The 18,565-nt window shown below is 37.3% G+C and overlaps 1 protein-coding gene and 1 long non-coding RNA gene across 9 annotated transcripts in view; one reads left to right on the forward strand and one right to left on the reverse strand.

The window, feature by feature from the left end:
• Positions 1–14,830, reverse strand: part of LOC306665040 — a 41,308-nt gene extending 26,478 nt beyond the window's left edge. The window contains exons 1-3 of one of the 2 annotated variants that reach the window (XR_013764901.1): positions 7,509–14,830; positions 6,504–6,549; positions 1,044–1,505 (exon numbers count right to left, since the gene is read on the reverse strand). This is a non-coding gene — a long non-coding RNA (uncharacterized lncRNA). Of the gene's footprint in view, positions 1–1,043; positions 1,506–6,503 lie in introns of those variants that run through there. The other variant, XR_013764900.1, reaches the window with a different exon arrangement.
• Positions 14,831–14,839: 9 nt separating this feature from the next.
• ECHDC1 (ethylmalonyl-CoA decarboxylase 1) overlaps positions 14,840–18,565 on the forward strand; it is a 32,381-nt gene continuing 28,655 nt past the window's right edge. For 2 of the 7 annotated variants that reach the window (XM_079146261.1, XM_079146262.1), the window contains exon 1: positions 14,840–16,083. In XM_079146261.1, coding sequence (XP_079002387.1) covers positions 15,759–16,083 — 325 coding nt within the window. In that variant the 5' untranslated portion in view covers positions 14,840–15,758. The other 5 variants (XM_079146257.1, XM_079146255.1, XM_079146259.1 and 2 more) reach the window with 5 other exon arrangements.

Below are 18,565 nucleotides of genomic sequence, written 5' to 3' on the forward strand. Positions count from 1 at the left end.
GTATGTAGTTTCTTTAGAAAACTTGGAATGGAACCACCATTTGACCAGCTATCCCACTCCTTCCTTGGTCTATACCCAAAGGACTTAAAATCAACATACTACACTGATGAAGCACATCAATGTTTATAGAAGCTCAATTCACAATAGCTAAGTTACAGAACCAACCTAGATGCACTTCAATAGATGAATGGATCAAGAAACTGTGGCATATATACACAATGGAGTATTACTCAGCCTAAGAGAAGAATAGCATTATGGCATGTGCAGTTAAATGGATGGAGCTGGAGAATATCAGGCTAAGTGAAGTAAGCCAATCCCAAACACCAAAGGTCAAGTGTTTTCTCTGATATGTGGTTGCTGATCCATAATGGATGTGGGGGAGGAGGGATCAATGGAAGAACTTTGGATTGGGCAGAGGGAAGTGGGGGGAGTTAAGGGGACAGAGGAGTGCAAAAGATGGTGGAATGAGATTGATATTATTAATCTAGATACTTGTATAATCACAAAAATGGTATAGATTCTACATCATGTACAACCAGAAAAGTGAATAGTTGTGCTCCATTCATGTACAATGAATTGAAAAGGATTCTGCTGTCATGTATAACTAATTACAATAAAAATTAAAATTGAAAAAATAATAATAGAAGGGGGATCAGTAGAGAGAGCAAGGGAGGAAAAGGGAAAATACCACACTGAGAAATGAGATAGATCAAATCGTGTTATTTGCATGTAAAAGTATGGCACAATGAATCCCACTATTATATATAATTATGCACCAATGAAAAATAAATTTTAAAAAATAGCATCACTAAAAAAAGTGGTGTTCTGTGACACTTGAAAAATATTCAATTTTTTTTTCATTTAAAAGCTTGGATTATAGATCTTTTAGATTATGGAAAAATTAAAATTCTAAATATGAGATCCCCTTCAGACATATTTCTTACATTTATAAGAATATAATTTGTAATAAATTATATTCTTTTTTCTTGATATAATTTGTAATAAAAAAGAAATCTAATATATATGTATATATATGTACATGTATACAATTTTTTTATGATTTCAACATTGGGTGTCATATCTAAGTTATTTTATAACCAAGGTCAGAAACACTGACTTTTGTGTCTTAAGAGTTTTATAGCTCTTGATATTACATACAATCGATTTTGAGTAATTGTTTCCATATAATGTAAGGAAGTATTCCAAATTCTTTTGAATATGAACATTCAGTTGTCCTAGCACCAGTTGTTGAAAAAGACTATTATTTCCCTCATTAAATTTCCTGTTTTTAAACAATAATTAGCCCTACATGCTTATTTCTGAACTCTCATTCTTCTCCATTGATCCATATGTCTAGTCTTATCCAGGTATCAGGCTGCTTTATTTACTATATAGTTCAACAGTGCATTCTGATATCAGGAAGTATTCTATTCTTCTTCAAGAATTTTTGTTTATCTTTCTTTTCCTGTATTTCCAGAGGAATTTTAGGATGATCTTGTCAATTTCTGTAAAAGAACCATTGAAGTTTCTGATAACGATTAATCTGTAAATCAATTCGGGGAGTATTGCCATCTTAATTTTAACTCTTCTGACTCATGAATATGGTAAGTCTATTTTATGTCTTTTTAATTTTCTTCAGTAAGGTTTTGACTTACAAACCATTTCTTTTGTTAAACTTAATACTTTTGTGTTGTTAATATAAATGGAACTATAACCTCAGCCCGAATTATAGGATTTTGAGTTACAACAATTTTCCATAAATTCATAATAAAGAAGAGTGGAGAAAATCATGATATTTAAGGATTGGTTTCTGTTTTCTTTTTGTTTCCCTCTCCTCTCATTTTTAGAGTGAAATAGTTTTGCACTTTAGATGGAAAATCCTGAAAAGCTCATTGCATTGTCATGAAAAGTAGGATAAAAATATAATACATGAAGAGCAAAGGTGAAATACAAATAAATTAGTAAAACTCCCATTACAAGGTATTATACAAATATTGAAAGATGTAAATAACTGCAAGCATTCTTTGTTCAGAGTAAGGAGATACCTGAGGTATAATAACTATTACTAATTGTTTTTCAATATTTGACTTAAGCACCACTTGCTCAGAAATCAAATATCTGGAAGTGGAGCCAGGAATCTGCATGTTTATCCAATGTGACCATATGTCTGCCAATGACTAAGAACCTCATGTTTGTCAAGAAGGTTGTGAGGAATTTATAAATACGACAAAAGTGCTAGACCTTCCCTCAACCTAAAAGACAAACTCCCAACGCTGTGTCAACATATTTTGTCTTCAAAGAATTTAATACCACCAGACATTGCACTATATATTTACTTTTTTAGCTCTTCAATGTTTATCTTCCCTGTTAGAAAATCTGTAATGTGGAACATAAGTTGGACACTTTTCTAAAACATAAAAAGATAAACAGAAATTAGGATACAGAAATAAATAGCTCACTTAGTATTAGAGTTATTACTAAGATGCTAAGAATGAAAATTATTAGAGAAAACCAAATAACTGCAGAGACTTTTCCTCAGAGAGGGGGGGGAAAAAAACCTACCTAAGCAGACTGAATACTCAGTAGAGTCCATGGTGTAATCACTGAAAACAGATTCATGGCTAAGCAACATTTGGGTGGCAATGGATATTACAAGGATAATATGAAAGTCCTACAAACATACAGATAAGGTTAAAAGAAAATTTCATATAAAAGAATAAATACCATGTTAGCAACAGGTTTTTCTCCTACCAAAAGAAAAGAGAGTATGGTCTACAGAGAAAAGGGAAAGGGTTGACATAAGAGCTGACCACTAGCCAAGGTGAAGTTCATGTGCAGAAAAAACCAACAGTTTCAGATATGCATGGACTCAGAAAATAGGTAATATATATATACTACTTGGGAAATAGTAAAAAAGCAATAAAACAACAAAAATCATTTTAAGTATCTTTGTAACCAAGTAAGAGGTGAATAAAAATGGAAATTTGAAGTAAGCATGTTTAAAAAAACACATGGGTTGAAACATAGTGTTTAAATTCTTTTAAATGTGATTTAAATCATAAAATGCAAATTTGAAAAGTAATTCACAGAAAAGTCATATAATATATAAAATAAAATTTTTGTAATGTCAATTAAGTCTCAAACACCAGATTATATAACCAGATTATATAAGCCTGACAAATGAAATAGAAAGATGAAATAAAAGTAAAAATATTAAATTTCTTATTTCTACAAAGGACTAAATAAAATGCTTAAACTATGTCTTAATAGAATTCTTAGAAAATGTTAATAACTTGCAGTAGAATCAAAGTTAGAATGCACTGAGAAAGTAAAAGTGTATGAGATTATTCACATAGAAAGCTACAATTTGGGAAATAAATACACATGCACACATTCATAAAGGAAACACAAAGAAGCATACGTAACCGGTATACATACATACAAGCCATAAACTGGTGTACACAAATAATTTTTTCTTTGACTCAAGTCAGTTTCTATTTTGATGTCTCAGTTCTGATGAAGAGTGGGCAATTTAAATTTCAGAAATGTAAAGTTTGCTTCTCTTTGCCCTAGTGTTGTAGCAACACTGAGAGGTTTGTATAATTTACAAGGGCAGACAATCTAGTTCTTGAGAGGGAAATGAAAAGATTATTGCTGAAATTCCCCAAACCCCAGATTAAATGGCCTCTTAGAATCTTGTAGTTTTCTGATTTTACCCTTTACTCATCATGAGAATTTTTCTGATGCCCATGGCCTAGGCTCACAGGCATCAAAGATCCTGTGGCTCTTCTCAGTGGCTCTGTAAGGAAGATTCTGCTCTAAGAATCTCTTTTTCAACCTCAGGGAACTTCAGGGAACCTCAGGGAATTTCTTTCTAACCTATGAAGGAATCCTTTCTCCAATTTCCTGGAGTTAAGGTTTGGATCTAAAAGGCCCCCAAATGTCCACATGCTAAAGGCTTGGTAACCAACCCATAGCACTACCAGGAGGTGGTGGAACCATTAGGAGGTAGGTCTTCATGAAAGGACATCACAGCATTAGGGACATAACCTTTGTGGGGATGATGGGCCCTTTCCTCTCACTTTACTTTCCAGTTACCATGAGGTAAACATCCTCGTGTTCCTCTCATGGTGTAGTTTTGCTACAGAACCAAAGGCAACAGAGTCAAGTGAATATGAACTGACACCTCTTAAACAATGAGCCAAAATATATCTTTCCTCCTTATAAGTATATTCTTTTAGGTATTTTTTCACAGCAATGGAAAACTCACTAACACACCTAGAGATATGTTGGTGTTATCTTATGGCCCTATATCTTCTCTTTTTATTTATTTGCCAATTCTCTTAAGTTATACTCAGGATTCAGGTTTTGGGAAAATAAAACCAAACAGCTGTGCAGATTATTTCAAGCTTCCTTCCTATGAGGCAATGAGCACTGAGTTACGTGTTTGAGGGAAGGGAAATTCTTACAAAATATATAGACTAACAATGTAAAAGTGCTATTCCTTCATTAATATCATTAAGTACAAATCTTAATGTTAAAAAGGTCAATTTTAATAAATGCAAATGGTCTAAACTCTCCTAAAACACAGACTCTTAGATTAGGTTAAGCAAATTTTGCTTACAAGAGAAATACCTAAGGATGGGAAAATATTGATAATTATTAATTTAAAACACTTCTAACATGGGGGAAGTCTTCTAATACTTTGTTTTGCTAAGTATTATGTAGTTTTTATATGTGTATATGTGTGTATATAGATATTACCATAGACTGGGTATTTCAATTATCTTTTAAAATATGCTCAAGTATCAGTGATTATTTCTGTATGATGGGATTTATGGAATATCTTTGCTGTTTTTAAACTGTGCTGCATGTGCACAGGAATGTTACATTTCTAAACAGAAACAATGTTTAATGCCAGTAAAGAATTACATATTCTTTTAAAATTATTTAGGAGATTATCAAGGAATGTTTTTTACTATATGGGGAGTAAAGAAGGGTCAGAAAGATAGGCTGATGCAAGAGAGTAGAAAAATCACAAAGTAACAGAAGTCATAGCCACTTGATGTACTTATTTGTTACTTATTGTACTTATTTTTTTTATTTGAAAAAAAAAATCCTCTTTTGCCTTTTAATTTTTTTTTTCTGGAGGGATGGAAAGGTGACTGTTCCAAAGGCCAAAATACTTTCTAAGGTTCACAGTTTTGAGGGACTATTATAAAATATTTTAACAAAATAATATAGGAAAGAAAATTATGTGTCTCAAAATTAAAGCCACCTTGAGTCAATTTCTCAAGAAGAGTGGACACTGTAAAACCCTGACTACAGGGTTGGGGGTATAGCTCAGTGGCAGAGCACTTGTCTAACAAGCATGAGATCCTGTTTTGATCCCCAACATCACCACTGTGTGTGTGTGTGTGTGTGTGTGTGTGTGTATGTGTGGTGCGGGTGGGGAATCCTAACTACAGAACATTATATAGGCAAGAGGGAGAAGAGCAGTTTAACAGTGAGTCAGATGAGAGGGATAATTGTAATTAGATCTGTATTTCATGAACGGAAATTAGAAAATGGCCATTCAATATCTGTCAACTGAACCAGCACTTAAAGGGTGACTAGGTATTAACATAATACTATAGTTCATTAAACTTTTGTTTGTGGTTGCTTATGAAAATTATTGCTGTGAACATTGTTTTCATATTAAAGTATATATACAAGTTTATTGAAATGCTATACATACAGATGAACCATTAGAATACTATGGCAAAAAAGAAAACCACCAAGAAAAATTAGGTTTTGGATTTAGCATACTTCCCCACTTTCTACAGGGTATGGGGAGTAAGAATTAGAGATCTTAGTAAGGTGGGGCAAAAGGACAGTCAGTGTAGGTAACAAATGGGTCAGGAAGATGGGGACTGATTCAAAGGAAATAAAATGCCTATTCCTCCAGAGCACTTTCTCTCCTCCAACCTGTTGACAAAGTTATCTGTCTCCAGCAAATTGGTCCTCCCTGCAAGGAGTAGCTCCTGGGCCCCTCCTTTCCTGCCTGTACCTCTGGACAGCTCCCTTTCCACCCTTGGATCACTCCACCTTTTGGGTCAAGTATACAGGACGCAAGGAGGGGGCATGAGAACAAAGGAAATCTAGTCCTTAAAAGGGGCAGGGTACTCTATTCCCTCAGGCACAGGCTTTGAATCCCCCTCCTCTGCAGAGAAAAGTCTCTGTCTCTGTCTCTTTTCCCATTCTATCCTTTTTTATTTGCTCTTGCCTGAGTTTTCCAGTGTTCAATCTTCAATACTGGGGGAAGGGAACTCAGAACACCATATCATCATATCATCTTTGGTTCACTAGTTCAGCCCTTACACCTCTTAGCTTCCTACCACCTAGGACACTTAAATATCTTCTTTTTGTGGTTTAGTCTCAAAAGCTATTGCAATTTATCAAGGTTAATTATTATTAATAGACTTCATTAGTTTAGCCCACAAACACCACAAAATACATCTCACCTGCAGATTCACGTCTGTTTTCAGTGAAACTCAAGACAGCTGTATGCTGGAGTAGAAAACAGAAATGCTGGGGTTTTTTCTATCAGCATATTATATGGTCAAAATTGAAAATGTGTGTGTCTTCTTTTGCGTCACCTATTTTGAAAGTTCTTACCCTTTCTTAAAAAACATATTTTCTATCCCTCCCTCTCATTTCCCTCTACATAATCTAAAGTTCCTCCATTAGAGGTATGAAAAATGGTGGAATGAGACAGACATCATTACCCTATGTACATGTATGATTACATGAATGGTATGAATCTACATCATGCACAACCATAGAAATGAAATGATGTACCAATTTGTGTACAATGAATCAAAATATAGTCTGTAAAAATAAAAAAAATATTTCCTCTCTTCAACCTGTTGATGAATTGTTTGGGAATAGGCAAGTAATGAAATACTTGGAAAAGAGACAAGGAATCAGACAGTATCATTCCCAAAAGACATACTTCGGTTTCTATTTACTTAAGGAAGATAGTGATACTGCCATTTACCGATGACAAGTTCTGCTTCCTCTAATGTTGAAATTTTAACATTAGAGAAGCATGCCAAGGAAATCATATTAAGCAGGTTTTATTTAAAAGTAGTAATAATACAGACTTCTGGGAGGAGGAAGGGGGCCATGGCTGACGTAATCCCAAGAAGTGAACATGCCCTACATCTTTTATAGGTTAGGGTCTCTTTTATTCAGTTCTCTCCCCCATTATATCTCCTTCCTGCCGACATGACTAGGTCCAGTGACAAAGCAAAAAGGTGAGCAGCAGACGGCAGGGGGAGGGCCAAAGTGATTCAGGCAGGTATTAGCAACTCCCTGCCTGCAGCTTTTTGGGAGGGGTAGTTAGGCAGGTAACCTTGGTGATCAAAAGGGTTCTGGAGACACTGACATTCCAATAGCCCAGGGGCAGTCTCCAACTTCCCTGACTCCATTCCTCAATTTGACCAGATTTCTTATTCTATACTAACTGCCTGTCTCCAATTCTGGCTCCATTCCCCCCTTTTGTTTAGGAACTCCTTAGTGCTGTAAGGAAAGGGGGTGACAGACGCTCTGGCTGCCTGAAGCTGGATGTAGGCAATGTGCGGCAAGCAGCTTGGAGTTCCCTTTTAGAAATCTTGTCAATTGAGGGGTTCACAGAAGTCTGATTGGGGAAGAGCTGGTTGTAAATTCATCTGGGGGTGGGTACTTCTATGAGAGAGAAACAAAAAGACATTGAGTACTGAAATGAGATTAATACAAAATAAATGTTGCAGCATCTGGAACATGTCAATAAATATCATGAAGATGAAAGAAGTCAATTTCTCACCAGAAGGTGGAAGAACTGAGACAGTTCCATAACAAGGTCTAAGAAAGGCTGAAGAGGACAAGGCCTTTATTTGAGAACTTTAATACTGTCAGTTATCAGGAATGTAAACATAACATTTAATTTTTAATGTCATTGATGTTCCCAGAAAATACTGTTAAGCTACTTAATGTCATCTGATTTTTGTAAAATATTCTTTTATTGGTATAACCTGTGTTAAGTAGAGACCTCTATATTTGTTATAGGACTAGATAATCATACTAGCAAACATAAATTAAGCCTACCTGTGTAGCTTAGGAAGTTCTGTAGGCCTTAAGCTGACTAAGAATTTCTGATGCTGGGTGGCAGTTTCTCTTGATAGTTATCAGGCACATCTGCCTAAGAATCTCTCTTTCATGGCTTCCAATCTTTACTTATTCCAGGGGGTTAACATAAGTGTACATTTAAGTTACATTTAACTATTGTTTCTTTTAAATACCCAAGAATAGTTATATTTTGGTTTGAACTGCTTTGCTAGGTATTTAAGATCAAACTGGTCAAATTGACCTGTTCCTGGCAAAAGAGTCAGCTTAGTTCCCACAGGGGTCAGTCACTCATGGGGAACTTGAGAGTAGCTTCTTAGCTCCTTTAGTGCCATTCGCTAGGTAGTGTCTCCTTGATGCAGTGGCTCCCTTTGGAAGCATTCGGGATGGCTCACTTTTTTCAATGACCTTCCTCTGCAGCAGGTGCAGTGATTGGCTTTTCATCCTCCAGTGGTCTCATCAATCTCCCTGATCAGGAGATCGTGTGGCCCAGAGTTGCAAAGTTACTTAGAGAAGTTCTCTTGTTCCCTGAATTCAGGCTGACTGAGGGCAAGAGCCAAATACTGTTTTTTGTTGTTGTTGTTGTTGTTTATTTGTTTTTTGCCCCTTTGTTTTAATCTCAATCTCTAAATTTGACCTTAAACATCCAGCAAGCCAGTCTTACCAGTCATAAAGTAAGAGTAGTGGGCTTTAAGTTCAATGTTTATGAGTTTACAGTTATTTACCCCCTTTTAGTTAACTGGAGTATTTATTAGTACTGAAAGTTACCAATATATAATGATGGATTATTATCACAAGTTAACCTAGGTTATGTGTTCCTGAAGCAGTACCTCTGCAAAACATTATCATGTAACAGTTTTAAAAAATGAAACTAGCAGGAGTAAAAATATATTTAGCTTGCATAATAGCTATCTTGAATTTTGACTGATCTATACATTATATCCCCCGTTTGAGATCACAGTAATTTTACAACAAAAAACCAATCTTTTGAATATAACTCTAAATAAGCTTAAGTCTGGCTTATTTTAGAGCCATTCTGACATGTAGTAAGGTGGGAGACAGAGCCTTATCTCAGGTGCAGCAGGGCTCTTTACAAATCTTAGGTAAAGTGTTCTAGTTCTGAAGCTGATCTTTACCTCCACTCTAAATATCATTTCACAAAGTTTCATATATTGTTTTCTGAGTCTATGTGAATCTTAGTTTATACAATATAACATTACATCCAAAACAAATCAAAGAGAGGCTGAGAGAGATTTTAACTTTCCTTTTGTGTGACAAAATGCTTGTTTTACAATATTAGCCTTTCAATAAATCAGGCCTTTCACTAACCTTTAGAAATACATTTAAAAATTTTTTATCTCAGTGTAAAAAGTAACAAATTTTATATATACCTTAATGATAACCGGTCTGGTAATAGAACATTAAATGATAGAAATAAATCCCCAATAAAATTTACTCTTCTTATAAGTTTAAAATTGCCATTACAGACAAGTTTAGTTTGGAGAATAGCAGCTTGATAAATTTTCTGCTTTAAAGATTTGTATACCTGGAAAATATGAATGCATTTAATATACAAAGAAGAGTGACCATTCCACAATTACCTTGATATTTTTATATTAACCAAATTTAGTTTTTAAAGAAAACTTTAGACTCTAACATAGTACAATACTCTAATAGTTGTTGTTTAACCACAATTGTATAAACCAATTTTTTAAGACTAATTGCTCTAAAGAATAAAACTTAACAGACACGATGTTAAGAGTAAATTTGTGTTTTTAAGAAATCCTTGTCATTTTAACATATAGATTAAACTTTGGTTTATATCAGCCATTAATATTTGACCTTAGGGAAAAACCTTAAATAGCTTTATTTGATTGTCTCATATAACCAACTTAGTTACATGCAAATTTGTTAATATTTGCCCTTTTTATAGGTGAATCTCCATTGCAATGTAACAAGATGTTCAAAAACTATTTGGATAAAAATAGGACTGATCAAAAAAACATTAATGTCATGAGCTCAAAAAAATTAGAATTTAAGGGAAAAAATACAAAGTCTTGGAAAAATGATATGGCCATTAATTATTTTGGTAGAGCACCATACAATTTACTTTTGCTGGAGTTCAGTTAAAAGACTTTTTCCTTTTTTTCCCCCTTGAGTTTGGTACTGGTCTCCTACTGAGTCTTCAGGTTCATTTCAATGTAAGCCTTTACTTGAGATCTGGTTCCAGCAGAAACTTGATGCCTAGGGCATTTTAACCATTTATATCAGGACAGGTTTGAATGTCAAAGAAAATTATGAGACCTTATTTTCCATTATGTTTGAGAATGAAGCCATTATGCTAAGCTTCTCACTGTGATATGCCATTGGTTATTGAGCTGGTTTGTCCATGGCTGCCTATCCAGTATTTTTGGGTGAATATTTTTAGGGTTATTTTCTTCTCAGTGACAAACAGGTTAAATCTTGCTCCATAGGTAAGCTGAGGACAGGGACTTGAAGTAAGGCCCCCTTTTTGATATTCCTGGGGCAGATGATTGTCCTATGGTGGTTATTTCATAGCTTGTAGATTCCTTGAGACAGTTGCAATCCTAAGTATTGAACCTGTGGATGGCATAATTAAGCTTTATTCTTTGAGATCTTATAATCCCTATCAGCTAAGAAGTTTAGGAGTTCTGTCATGGCCTTTTGATATTCCTCCTGGGTGAATATACATAAAGGATGTCATTTACATATTGGAGAACAATTACAGATTTTTTATCTCTAAACTTTATTAAGTCCTTACCTAGGGTTTGTCCAGAAAAGGTGAGGGCAATCTCTAAATCCTGAGGCAACACTGTCTAGATTGGTTGAGATATATTATCTGGTTCCTCAAAGGCAAACAGAAATTGTGATTGAGAGTCTAGGATATACAGGAAAAGCCATCTTTTAAATCTAACATACTAAACCTAGCAGCAGCTGGAATCCAAGATAACAGAGTATATGGATTAAGAACTACAAGGTGGAGGGAAATGCCTGCTTAATTGGACCAGGCAGTTTGCTTTTTAACTCCTAAAATGGTTGAATTGCATGAGCTGTTGCAAGGCATTAAAAGTTTGTCATTTTGAATGATCTTTAAGGTTTTGAATAATCTTTAATAAGACATTTTTCTTGGCTTTATGCTCCCTTTCTTTTCCTTTTGATCTCTATTACAAAAAATGGAAGATGCAAGCTGGAGAAGATCATCTAAGGATTGATCAGGACCATGTGCAAATTTTTATAATTTCCTTTGAATGTTTAGGGCTGACTGAATGATAAACTTATCCTTTAAAAGTAGGTGGTCCTCTATGGATTCAGGAATCAGGGTGGTGTGTTTTCTTATTGCCTTCCTGAGTCTCTCCATAAAAATAGCATGACTTTCCTGAAGGCCTCATATAATAGTTTTCCAGGCAACCTACTCATTATTTGAATCCCAATTAGGATGGTTTCTGGGAACTGCCTGTGCTCTAGATGGTTAGGTAATAGCATAATTTTTCCAGGTGAATTTAAATGCCTGGAATAAGTTTTGAAATATCTCTATATTCAGATCCTCCAAAAACCTTCCTAAATTTATTTTTATCTATCTTAAGTTGGGGTCCCCTTTGATTTTTCTCCCTCAGTAGGTGATTCCTCAAAGTTTTCTCCTCTCATAGTAGAGATTAGTAAGGCAAAGCCTGGTAACATATGAAAGTCACTTTTCTTGATCATTTGTAATTTTGCAGTATTCGGGCAAGTGGTGAACCTGGCAATACTGTTAAGAGGGAAGCTCCAGTCTGAGTTAGAAGTAGTAGGGATGTTTCCCTAACTTTGAGCTTCCTTATGGTCCAGAAAAATCCATCTCTCACTACCTAGTTTTGCCAAAGTTATTTCTGACCTTCTTTGGCAAAGTGCTAGGGGTCCTAGTTTTCCCTTTGCTAGAGACCGTTGGTGGATTCACACTTAAAGGTGTTACTGCTTTCCTCCTTGTCATTATAAACTCCTAATTATGGGGAAAAAAATGACAAAAGTAAAAATTGTGCATTTTTGCCCTTTTGTTTTTCTTTGTCCTGTAGACTTAAAGGAATCTCCAGAGGGTAAGGAAACATCTATTGGTTGGTAGGCATATAACACCCTTTTCTTGGAGGGTCTCATGGGAGGAGCTGATTTTAAATGCCTCCCACTTGCAACGTAAAGAGAACACAGCACATTTAAGCACAGGAACAGTAAAGGGGAGATTCTAGATAGACTAGTGAAGGCTAACTATGTAAACAAAGGGAACCTGGGCATTTTCTTACTAATCATTCCAGGTCTTCCTTTTAATCTTACAATCTGAATTCCTAATGTCTAATCAGTGAGAGAAGGGCAGCATTCAGGAGGGAGTAGATGTGGGATATGTTATGGCCAATATGGAGGAAAAGGTAACTGGCACTTTCCCTCAGTGCCATTCATCAACCGATCACCCTAGATATCCCTTAGGGCAGTCAGGAGGGGGGAGTTTGGAGAAGGAACTTTTGGGATCTGCCCGAGAGTAGCCCAGGTCAGAGAAGCCCACAGTTGTTCCAACCTTTCATCCGCCTCAAGGTATCCGAGGTAGATCAGGACTAGGGATACTGTGTACGGAGGACAACTGCACTTCAGGACTGGAGAGAAAAATAGGAATCGGCTTCAGCAGGACCCAACATGGCTGGTCTGCATAGAGCAGGTGATTGGGAATTGCCTGGGCTGGGAAACCTCTCACCCGAGTCTCGAAGGATGGCAGCTGCACTAGCTGCATTTAAGTAGCCCATTTTGCATGCCCATTTTGCCCTCCAGAAATAAAGAGACAGAAAGAGGCACTTCAAACAGATGTGGGGTGTGTGGAGAGAAGCTTACCTTGATGTAGATCTTGGTGGGACCTCCAAATCTGATACCCCCATTTACTGGTGACGAGTTCTGCTTCCTCTAATGTTGAAGTTTTAACATTAGAGAAGCACACCAAGGCAAGCATGTTAAGCAGGTTTTATTTAAAAGTAGCAATAACACAGACTTCTCCCCGAAGGGAGAAGGGAGCCATGGCTGATGTAATCCTAAGACTCAGATTGCCTCCATACCTCGATTTGACCAGATTTTTTATTCTATACTAACTGCCAGTCCCCAATTCTGGCTTCAAAAGCATCAGGAAGTAACACAAAAAAGAACAAAAGTCAAGCTTCCCAACCATAGCTGCCAACCTCGAAAGCCTGAAATACCACATATCCTTGGGCAAACTTAAAGCACAAACAATATTTCCGGTCACCCCCATCACTCTGCAAATTAATGAATTTATTCTTCCAGACCATAACTTAAGTGACTTTCCTGTTCCTTTAATGGCTATAAAGTTGAATATTTCATAATAAAAGTGGAACTAAACACTTCTTATAATGACTTCTTTCTACCAGTCTATAACAAACTAGGTTCCTGCTTCCCTATCATGTAATCTCTATACTCTAAAATGTGGTTTTCATCCCTATTTCAGTGCTGTGGCACATTCTATTCCTCCCACTAGAAATATTTCCTTTACTTACCTATGGTAACTGTGGAAATCTGGGGATATGAAAACTTTATCTGAACCCCTGCACCAAATCTCAGTATGGCTTCTAGTAACAAACGGTTACATGACTAGTCTTGATATAGTCAGGGATCACCATACAGAAAAAAGGCAGATAAACTCCAAGGCCTTAAATCATGAACCATTAATAATACCAAATGCCTGTAATCCAAGAAATTCAGGAGGCTGAGGTAGGGCGATCACAAGTCCAAGGTCAACCTCAGCAAATTAGTAAGTGGTCTCAAAAAGAAAAAAAATTTAAATAAATAAAATGTATCATAAGAACTAGACAATCCAGGCTGGGGCTGCAACTTGGTGGCAGAGCACTTGCCTAGCATGTGTGAGACCCTGGGTTCAATCCTTAGCACCACATAAAAATAAACAAATAAAATAAAGGCATGCTATCCGTCTACAACTTAAAAAATTAAAGTAAAATAAATAAATAAATAAACTAGATAATCTGAAGCCCCCTACAATAACAAGGACTAGAGAGGTTGCCTTTGCCAAGAAGCCCTAACTTCACTCAGGCTGCAAATGCTGGATGAACAATGAAAAACAGAATACAGCTTGGCACTTACGCCTTTATTGCACATTTGTCTCCTTTATTACCTTTAACCTTACGTCAGGTTCTTGCTCAACTCTGCACATTGGCATGTTAACCAATAAAGGAGTGTTCATCTACAACTGGTTATACGAGATTTATTAACCCCAAATTTACCTATCTTGTCTCCTTCAAGACTGAGGACACCACCATAAGAATAACTAAAGAATTTTCAAGATTTGCAGGGATATTCAACTGCGAGCTTTTACAATGTTCTATTTCAGATACCCCTAGAAAGTGCCTTGGAATCTCCAGTCATTGCCCTAAACCTGCAGTCACCCATAATTTTTGGAAAAACAGAGCCTGGCAAACACAGCAGTTCATAAGGAAACTGTCCCTCTTAAGCAGGAGCAAATCACCTCATAGGAACCAAATTGCCAATCCTTCAGGGTCACAGGTCTGATAAACATGCAAAATAAATATAGATCTCCCCCTTAAATGATAGCCCTTCTATGGAGCCAAAGAGCAAAGCCAGAACTGAGATAATGATCAACCAGACTCTAGTGCACCCCAACAACCTGACAGAAGGCAGCATGATCTTTCTCTCAGTATTGTCTCTCCTCTCCTTGAAGTTAGCCCACCTTCCTATTACAATTCTGCCTGGCCAGATGTCATTCCTATTGTCACTGGCTCAGATGTTCCCATCTGCGGCATATTTATGCCGGATTCACCCTTCAAATGCCTGCCTGAGAAAGGTCAACTGTTTTCCAGTCAACAAACTTATGATATGCTCTTGATCTCCTTTTCTTAGAGCAATTATCAGAGAGAACTTATCATTGCAAATGTGCACCTACTACAACATAGAAGTACTTTATCAAGGACCCAACAGCCACTTTTTTCAAAAGTAGTCATCAAAAAGGATACGGCCCTCTTGGTCTCAAGAGGTTAAAAGTCTAAGGTAACTGCCAGTTAACACACACTGTTGGCCTAATCACATTTACACTAGCCAACCCTTTGTAATTTTCACTTTTTTGCACCCACACTCCCACTCCCTCCAATTCTCTTTAAAACACCAAATGGCCTCTGCATAAAGGAAATCGAGCTCAGCTCTTCCCCCAAATGTTTTTCACTGCTTTAACTAACATCCAGATACTATCTTTGTCATCAACCACCTAATATCTAATTTCAGTTCCTGTTCTTTGACAAAATGATTCCAAAGCGGATGCAAAAGTTTTCCCTTTCATGTCTTCCAAAGCATTTGCTGTCTGTGCCATAAAATGGGTGTTGGCACAGAATTTTAAGTTTACTGAGCTTTATAAAAGCATATTTATTCAGGACCTACACTGAGTATTTGATTTTTTTTAAACAAAAGACAAAAATATCCCTTTACCCCTCGATAACTGATACATTACATGAGGCAGTTTTCTATACCTCGCCCCACCCCTTTTGCGATTCCCCTAAACTCGTTTTCTTCCCTTCACTTGTATCCAGGTTTTCAGCAGAACGAGCTGGATGGAGCGGCTTCCCTTTCCCAGACTAAACCCTGTACTGCAGAATCAAACACTCCATGCTAGCACAACAGGAGCCCGCAGGACTAGGCTTTCTTGCGACACCGGGGAGGGAGGAAAACTGCGACGTGGTCCCGGGAAGGGGATGTCTGGTGGGAGGGGGCGGAACTTCCGGAGTCGCGGCAGCACGAGGGGTCGGAAAAAGAAGGCGTCGGAGAGGAAGAAGACCTGGGTGAGAGGAAGGAACCGCGGGGGGGGGAACAGAGAATGGGCACCAGGGAGCGGAAGAGGGTCTCACGGAAGCGGAAAAAAGACTCCGAAAGGGGAAGGTAGCGTGAAAGAGAACGGAAGAGGGTCGCGGGAAAGCGGAAGGGGAATTTCCCCGGCCTTTCGAGCTCTGTGTTCCTAGGAGCTGGCCACAACGTCAGTGTCGTTCGTAAGAGAATCCCAGGATGTAGTTGTGGAATAGATGCTGGTGCCTTTTCCAGCGAATCTCAAACGGACAGCCGTGGGGCTCTGCTGCCGGTTCCCTGCGAGGCGGCGGCGCAGGCCCACTGCCCCCTGCTGGGCGTGGGAAAGCAGTGGCTAGCGCCGCCCACTGACCTTCAGAGGTAGTGGAGGCGCTGGAAAACGATGAGTAAAACTTTCCAGGGGAGGTGGAGGCCTTTAATATTTTCAAGAGGATAAGAAAATCTAAATTCAAGGCACTTATTTAATGATTTCTGAAAACTCCCAAAGCCTTGGGATAACTTAGGTAATGGTCCCTGAGATCTCAGTACTTGTCTCTTTCTGTTTTATTCAGTCTTGCTTAGCTGAAACGTTTCTTAATATTGTTTTCATCCAGTCAACTTTTGAACAACAAAAAATGAGCAGCCAAACCTGATATTATGGGTTCCTTTATTCTAGAATTTATGTTTCTGCTGCAGCAATGAAAATGCAGTATACAAGTGGAGGGACTACAAATGTAGATTAAACCCATAGATAAGTTATGGTTGAAAAGACTTATAAGGACTAAGAGAATATCCAAATCAACACTCCTGCGTTCCCCATCAAAGAGTTTAAGGTACACCAGCCATGTTCTAGATGCTGCAGGTGTAGAGATAAACTGGACGTGGGCAGGGATAGAAGGCTCCTTTTGAAGACCTTGTGCTCTCCTGAGATAGGCTTGGGGTGGGAGGGAAGAGTGTAATTATTTTATCTGAGGGAGGGAGGAACATGGTGATACAACATCTGATCTTTCCTCGACAACTTATTGGGTGAAAGATGAGTACATAATAATTTATTGGGGGCACAGGCAGTGAGTGTTCAGCATTCCAGTAAGGGAAATCAGCCTTTGAAGAGGCATGGAGTTGAAAAAAGGTGAGTTATGAGAATAATAAATTGGATAGGTGGACTGTTGGTTTTGTGGCCAGATTCTTAAACCCTTGTATAAAATTCAGACTTAAGATTATTATTGGCAATTACTGTTTGCTAAGCATTTTTCTAGATACTGCAAAGGCCCTCATGCAGCTAAATGTAGTGGAACAATTTAAAGAAGTTGTGACGTCATTGAGTGAGGGTTTTGATAAGGAAAATATATGTGAGTGCAGACAGTGGGATTTTATGTAGTTTAGGGTGTTAGAGGAGATGACTTGGAATTATTCTAAGGAAGAAAAATGTGTCACGGAGATCAGATAAACCAAGGTTTGGAATAATGAAAAACCTAAAGGATTTGAAGAACTGAAAATGTTTTGTGGTCGTGTGAATGAGAGGGGTGTGGGTGGCATGCAGCGAAACTTGAAAGGTAGTTTTATATGGTAATAGCTTAACATCAAATTGAAGCCTTGACAAACAGGCAGCATGTCGACAGTCTAAACTCACATACCTCTGATTTTTTTCTTGTTCACTGTCTGTCTTAGGTTTTCTGATTAAGTATGGATTTGTGTTAGTTTTCTGTACTTAATGATTCTAACATAATGGTCAAACAGGTAAGTGCTTTTAATAAATCAACTAGTGTATTCCCTCTGCACTCAGGGGAACTATTTGATCACCTTTATACAGCTTGGAAACAGAGCAAAACCTTTGGTTTGCATTTTGGGTTTTTTTTTTTTTTTTTTTTTTTTTTGACCAGAGGGTCTCCTGTCTTACCCCTTTCTGGTGGCTTGGCAGTAAGCTTGTTCAGCTGGACTGAATTGGCCTCCTGGTGGGGCAGCATGGCATCCTGCCAGACAGATTTTAAACATTTTTTCACCAAAGAAAGCAAGTGGTAATGTGGGTACAATGATAGACACTACTCTATCAAATTAATATGTCACCTGCAAAGGTGGGTGGAATGTTAGTATAATAGGTAGGAAACTTTCAAACTTAAAAAAACATGAACATATCAATGATCTGGTGAAAAGTTTGGGCTATGGATAAATTCAGTCTAGGCTGTGGTAACAGGAGTCTTTGAAGCTTGGGATCTTCTGGGAAGTTAGCCATCTCTTCCTTAAGTAAGAAGTTGGGGTATTCTCACATAAATATAAGAGAAAGGAATAAGATGCCTGTATATTTGGCAGAATTATAGGTTCATTCTTTGTGGAGAGAGGCTGTGAAGTATGAACTTGAGAAAAATAGTGGAGATTTAAAATAATTACATAAGAAGATTGAGCTGGTAGCCAGTGTTGAGAACCAAATAAAGTTCTGATTCTTAAAAAAAAAAAAAAAAAGTTTATAACATTGTAAATGCCTCAGTACCTTTTTGTTGCCTTGTAATTTAGGGAGTAAACCAAGTACAGATTTTTTAACTACTTGCTTACACAGGACTTGAATCTTAAACTGTATTTACTTATA

This window comes from Sciurus vulgaris, assembly GCF_902686455.1.
Source record: "Sciurus vulgaris genome assembly, chromosome: 7".
Classification (NCBI taxonomy): Eukaryota; Metazoa; Chordata; class Mammalia; order Rodentia; family Sciuridae; genus Sciurus; species Sciurus vulgaris.